This window comes from Alosa sapidissima, chromosome 11, assembly GCF_018492685.1.
Source record: "Alosa sapidissima isolate fAloSap1 chromosome 11, fAloSap1.pri, whole genome shotgun sequence".
In the NCBI taxonomy this organism is placed as follows: domain Eukaryota; kingdom Metazoa; phylum Chordata; class Actinopteri; order Clupeiformes; family Clupeidae; genus Alosa; species Alosa sapidissima.
Window position 1 is genome coordinate 36,276,680 of NC_055967.1, and position 7,193 is coordinate 36,283,872.

At 41.7% G+C, this 7,193-nt stretch overlaps 1 protein-coding gene across 1 annotated transcript in view; it reads left to right on the forward strand.

Annotated features, from left to right (window-relative positions):
• The window catches only part of cfap161 (cilia and flagella associated protein 161), a 7,606-nt gene extending 413 nt beyond the window's left edge, over window positions 1–7,193 (forward strand). The window contains exons 2-7 of the mRNA XM_042109311.1: window positions 146–235; window positions 522–757; window positions 870–951; window positions 2,083–2,241; window positions 6,565–6,638; window positions 6,860–7,193. Coding sequence (XP_041965245.1) covers window positions 146–235; window positions 522–757; window positions 870–951; window positions 2,083–2,241; window positions 6,565–6,638; window positions 6,860–7,067 — 849 coding nt within the window. The 3' untranslated portion in view covers window positions 7,068–7,193. The remainder of the gene's footprint in view (window positions 1–145; window positions 236–521; window positions 758–869; window positions 952–2,082; window positions 2,242–6,564; window positions 6,639–6,859) is intronic.

Sequence of the window (7,193 nt, forward strand, 5' to 3'; positions counted from 1 at the left end):
AATGATTTAACGTAGCGATTACAAACATGCATCAATAATCCAATATTTTTGTATCCACAATTTCCCTTGCGTGTGTGTGTGTGTGTGTGTGTGTGTGTGTGTGCGTGTGCGTGCGTGTGTGTGTGTTGAATGTGTCCATGTGCAGGATATGCTGAAGGACTTCTTGGAGCAGAAGGATAAAGGAGATCTCACGCTGCAGAAGATCGGCAAACTGAGGGACAACATCATGAAGAGTGTAAGACGCACAGACACACTCCATTGTCATACAGACTATAGAGAGAGAGAGAGAGAGAGAGAGCATCTGAGGGGGAAGTGAGAAAGATGATCAAATATTAATTTACATGATCAGGTCTGTTGGAATTGTTGAAGTGGGTTAACAACAAGATAGGAGATTGTGTATGCTGTTTTTGTGTGTACATGTATAGATGAAATTCCCTGTTATTGGAGTGTTTGATTGTGTGTGTGTGTGCGTGCATGCGTGCGTGCGTATGTGTGTGTGTGTGCGTGTGTGTGTCTGTTAGGTAGAGTTGTCTGTAGCACAGGGCAGTGTGCGTTTTGGAGACACTGTGATGCTGGTCAACGCTGGAAGGACAGGGCCTGACCCACGAGACCCCTGTGCCCTCAGCATCATCACTGACATCGGCAACATCAGGGCACGCCCCCAGCAAACCGACAACCAATCACTGCAGGCACCCTGTTCTGTGAGTGGAGCCCAGAGCTTGCAGCCTTGTGTTCGCAATGCATTCATCATCGACAGGTAAACACAAAAAAGGAAATTAGTATTAGTATTAGTATTGTCTTGTTTGTTTGTTTGTCTGTCTGTTTTATCACTTATTTGTTACTTTATTATGATTTACTTTGTTGATTAGTGTGGACGGGACCGCAAAGGGTGAAACACTGCATTATGACCAGAGCTTCTGTTTGAGGACCACTGCAGGCTACGCCGGAGGGGTATGTGTGATGTGTTTGAGGACCACTGCAGGCTATGGGGTATGTGTGATGTGTTTGAGGACCACTGCAGGCTATGGGGTATGTGTGATGTGTTTGAGGACCACTGCAGGCTACGCCAGAGGGGTATGTGTGATATGTGCAGTTAAAGAGGTGGACATCTGAATGTGCTGAATATGAATAAATCTGAATATGTATCTTGTACTCGTATGTGTTGTATAATGAGAATTAGGTTCAACCAGAAACGTTTCTGGTCAAGTCAGTATCATCTGTTGAACTCTGTGTTATAGCTTATAGGACTGGTGGAATGTAGGTATCTTAGCCATCACAGACATCTAGTTTTTATTATACTGTCTAGACCAGTGGTTCTCAAATGGGGGTACGTGAAGGCACTCCAGGGGGTACGTGAGATTTTAAAATATACATATATTTAAAAAGTAGAATCCATGCAAAAATACTTTAAAAACAACTATTTAATAAATATTTCAGGAAAATATAAGTTCATACAATGAATTTTATATTTCAGTAGGCTATTCAATTTAATTATCCTAAAAACCCAGAGTCCCCCCTATACCAGGATGGTTCGACCCAACCTGTCACATGCCACCCGCCATCACCTGTCAATCACTGTCAAAACTCAAACGATGGAAATGTGGTTGAAGCGTAGCGGTAATTCTTGTGCGCTGGTTAGGGGGTACTTGGCTGAAAAAATATTTCACAGGGGGTACATCACTGAAAAAAGGTTGAGAACCACTGGTCTAGCCTACTTGTTCATCTAGTCCGTCCATGCACAGTGGGTATCCTTGTTGTGTTGTGGCCAAGAATTGGAGGGCACGAAACTTCACACTTTTGAGGTTGTCTGGTTGACAACTGTATTTGCAGCATCTTTCCTTTCTTCAAAAACTCACTTCCTGTTTTAGAATTATTTAGCATCTGGATTCCTTAAGATCACCCAAGGCACATTTTTACCAAATCTGATTCTTCTATCCACCACCGCATAACGATTTTTCAGATAAACTGTTTCCTTATCTAGTCAGAGGGTGACTCTCCAAGTCAAACCTTCGTCCCTCCCTTGATGCACATCATTTTGAAAAGTACTTATTCTCTGACTGAACCCTGCTGCTTGGCCCCCAGCTGTACCTGGCCAGTGATGTAAAGAGTTTCCAGAAGTGTGCACAGAAGTCCCGCCTACAGGAAGTGAGTTTGGTGGAGGAGCTAAGCTTCCTGTGCCACTGGAAGCTTAAGTACTTAAACCCCCAAGAGCGACTGGAACAGGAAGGATTCCCAGTGTCTGTGAGTACACACACACATACACACACACACGCACCATGCATGCATGCACGCGCACACAGACACACACACAATTTTGATTGTCTAAATTTGTGGACTAAGGTGCATGGTTTGACCGTCAAGGGCCAAAAATGAATCAGGTTGGAGGGCCGCAGGCCAAAACTAAATGTTCAAGTCGTGGACCATTAGATTGAAATGTTTTGCATATTTGTGCAAAATTAACATTCTATAAAAGGTAGACTTATTTTTTTAAGAAATAAAAAACATTACTCTTTACTGTGCTTGTCTTCACACTGTGTTTACAGTACTTTTATTAATGTTATGAGATGATTTAACATCAATATGGCTGTTTTAAGGAGTAGAAATATACGGTGTATCTTAAGCAATCAAAATCTTTGAAGAAAAGCATATGGAGCCATTCTATGTCTTGGAAGAAAGTTATTTGCGTTGATACGTAAGGGGTAACGGCCGCCGAGGTGTCCCATTATACAGAATTACTGGACGAGGCGAAGGCACAACGGAGCGGAGTATCCTCTGGCAGAGTCATTAATTCCGTATGATGGGGCAACTCGGCGGCCGTTATCCCGCTTATCACCCGGTTGCCACTATAGGCAATAGTCATGCATAGGCAATAGTCATGCCTTTATAGCACTATAGGCAATAGTCATGCCTTTATAGCACTATAGGCAATAGTCATGCATAGGCAATAGTCATGCCTTTATAGCACTATAGGCAATAGTCATGCATAGGCAATAGTCATGCCTTTATAGCACTATAGGCAATAGTCATGCATAGGCAATAGTCATGCCTTTATAGCACTATAGGCAATAGTCATGCCTTTACAGCACTATAGGCAATAGTCATGCCTTTATAGCACTATAGGCAATAGTCATGCATAGGCAATAGTCATGCCTTTATAGCACTATAGGCAATAGTCATGCCTTTACAGCACTATAGGCAATAGTCATGCATAGGCAATAGTCATGCCTTTACAGCACTATAGGCAATAGTCATGCATAGGCAATAGTCATGCCTTTATAGCACTATAGGCAATAGTCATGCATAGGCAATAGTCATGCCTTTATAGCACTATAGGCAATAGTCATGCCTTTACAGCACTATAGGCAATAGTCATGCCTTTATAGCACTATAGGCAATAGTCATGCATAGGCAATAGTCATGCATAGGCAATAGTCATGCCTTTATAGCACTATAGGCAATAGTCATGCATAGGCAATAGTCATGCCTTTATAGCACTATAGGCAATAGTCATGCCTTTACAGCACTATAAGCAATAGTCATGCCTTTATAGCACTATAGGCAATAGTCATGCATAGGCAATAGTCATGCCTTTATAGCACTATAGGCAATAGTCATGCATAGGTAATAGTCATGCCTTTACAGCAGTATAGGCAATAGTCATACCTTTATAGCACTATAGGCAATAGTCATGCATAGGCAATAGTCATGCCTTTACAGTACTATAGGCAATAGTCATGCATAGGCAATAGTCATGCCTTTACAGCACTATAGGCAATAGTCATGCATAGGCAATAGTCATGCCTTTACAGCACTATAGGCAATAGTCATGCATAGGCAATAGTCATGCCTTTATAGCACTATAGGCAATAGTCATGCCTTTATAGCACGCAAGGGAAACAAGCAGTTCTGTTTACAAAGAAGCCGACATTTTCAGTTTCTTTCACAACTTTTACAACTTTGTCATCCTACTATGGTTGTTATGGTTACAATTCACAAGCATTGATATGGAACAGTGATTAAACTTCTTATTACCAGATCTACTTCATAGGTGTCCTGTTATTCAGAATTAATAGCCACTCCATCAGCCAATCAGAAAAGAGTATTTCCACTATTTTCTTATTTCTTATAATGCCCATCCCTACAGCATATGTTGCCATCCAGCCTATGCTTTTTGGGAATACGTTGCATTTCTCTGAAAAACAATGCCCAACTTCATTCTGCACGTATTACAACAGTATGGCTACATAGTAATAGAGTATATATGCTGAAATGGCCTGTCTGCAGTCCAGGATTCTCATCCTCTCATGATCTCTGTGGACAGCCCAGGCTCCAAAAACGGCAACAAAAACAACCTGGGCAAACCTAGCCCATAAAAACATAACAAACTGTTCCAGCAAATTACAGACAAGATGCACGTTTAGGAGAGTTTCAATTGCACGGGAGCAGCACGGGAGGGAGGGGGAGGAAGTAACAAGCTATCTCTCTGTTTTGTTGGAAAGTCAACAGAAGTGACGTTACCCAGCATCGCTTAGAGCACCTTTAACGCTCCAGCAACTGGTCTCAGTTCCCCAACATTTACAGAATGTTGTTAAACATAATGAGGTGAAGCAACACAGAGGTAAACATGCCCCTATCTCAATTTTTTTGAGAATTTGAGAAAAAATTAAGAGACCACTGCCAGGGCTTGAAAGCGAAATTATTTTTCAAATGTTCCGTTCCGAACGGTTCAGGTAGGCCTATGTTTAACGTTTTCGTTCTTGCATGCGTTCCGCCACCAACATATCGGTCCTGAACTGGTTCGGAATGCAAAATATTGTTAGTTCTTAAAGTTCCGCAGTGTTTGGCGGGCCTATCAAGTCTATTTTTGTGGACTTTACCTTAGAATAGACGTACTCATTATTTCCCCTTGATTTAGCCTATACCGTAGCTATGCCCAAAAATAATAAATCACAGGCGGCATCCAAAAACATTCAGATGCGCTATCCATCCCATAGCCTACAGACTTACTGTAGGCCTAACCTATGCCTATAAATCATTTCTTATCAAAAATATTTCTGGATACATGCTAAACAAACTCCTTACCTGGTTGTAGCCTAAGTTTTATCCATATGGAGATCTTCAAAGGCTTGCGCTATAATTCCAACCCTGTTTATAAATGAACCTGTCTGTTGCTGACAAGGCCTATCTCAAATTTCCCGTTTAACTCTTCTACATAGAATAGGCTATAATTGCGCAAACATTTCAAATCCCGACTTTAAAACGACAAGGCGTGGACAGGCAAAATATAGGCTATTACGCATAGGCTACAAACAATTTCCAAATCAGTTTCAGTAGCCTACGCTACGAGCTGGCCTAAGATCCAAAGTGGCAGACGGATAGGTTACATTACAACAGCAAGACAAAATATACACATTTGGACTAAAGGTCCATTTATTCGTTTTTTGTTTTTTTTTTCAAACTGCAGAAATCAAATTATTAGGCTGTTCGCCTACAATCAAAAGAGTAGAACACTTAGGATATGCTTTTGTGAAATTTTATAAAATATATAGAGAACGAAAAAAAAACGTTATTAACCGGTTTTGTGGATTTCAGAATAACGTTTCTGTTCCGGAACAGTTGAAGACCATTTTGTTTTCGTTTCCGTTTCCGCTCCTCGTAAAATTCCGTAAAATTCCGTTCGTTTTCGGTTTTCGTTCCTTGAACCGGTTCGGAGCCCTGACCACTGCACATTTTTCTGATGTCATCCTACGGTTGCTGAGTGACATTTTGAATGAGTTTTTTCCAGAGCTGTATTTTCCTAAAAATATACAGTACATAAAAAAACATTTCTCTTTATCAACAATTGATATGTTGTATTTATTCTCAATTAAATTTACGCAATCATAGTAACCTATGTAAACCATAAAATTGTTCACGCCAGCCCAACCATTTTTGAAATGGGGTTCCAGTTTAAAAGGATTGTCCTTACATTTCGTAATTAATCATGGGTGGCGTGACCCAGTGAGAGGGCCATCTCTACCTAATACAATGTGATGGTAGGCTTTTCCCTCATTCAGTCCAGCGCAAAAACAAAGATTCTGCTCACCTAAGGCTAATGATGCTCCAGCCAACTGTCTGAGTAATGATGCCGAGTATTGTGGTTCGAATGTGTTCCCATTGATTTTGTTTATGGAGAACTGTTAACATCAGTAGGGAAATTGTCATGATTACCCAATCAGAACACTTCAAACTGGTTACGTGGTTGCCCAGCAACATTGCTCAAAAAGTTGCCTTATGTGTAATCACCTGATGTGAGCACTGTGCCAGAGCAGCTCAGAAGCTCACTTGGCAGCCATCGCAATGGCGTGACCTTATGGAAAAACGAACTCACCTTGGCAGCCATCGCAATGGCATGACCTTATGGAAAAACTAGTTCCTGCAGCTAAGAGATGTGTCCTTGCTACATCCCAATTGGATCTCTGTGTCCTTGTTGATTTCCAATGGGATGGCTGTGTCATCGCAGATTGCTGACTGCATTTCTGTGTCCTTGCTTGTGTGTGTGTGTGTGTGTGTGTGTTTTAACAGGCAAACTCAAAGGTGCTTATCTCCCACTGCAAGACCAACCAGTGTCTGGCCCTCATGGACAAGCACATCCTGTGGTGAGGAAGGAATCTGTGTTTTCATTATTCTGTGTGTGTGTGCGTGTGCGTGCGTGTGTGTGCATGTGCGTGCGTGCGTGCGTGTATCTGTGTGTGTTTATGTGCATGGGACATGGCTAACATGTTACTTAACAGCAGGTGTGTGTGTGTTTGTGTGTGTGTGTATGTGTTTGTTTTTGTTTGTGTGTGTGTGTGTTTTTTTTTTTTTTGTGTGTGTGTAGGACACCATATGGTAAAGAGTACGAGATTACTGCTCACACCCTCCTGGACTCCCATAAGTTCGAGCAGGATAGCAACCACTGGATCTTCACGACCTCTGACCCCGGCAACCATGGACACACCCTCTTCCAAACACAGCAAGCCAATCAGGGCACAGAGGAGGCCAGATCAGATCCACAGCTTCTGTCTGACTCAACACCTGACCACTAATATTTAGACACACTCTCTGTCCATCTCTACCACATAACATTGCCTCAGAAATAAAGGAGAAATTGTTGAATAGTTGTTTTTGTAGGAACAGTGTTCAATAAACACAGACTGACAGATGCAAAGATA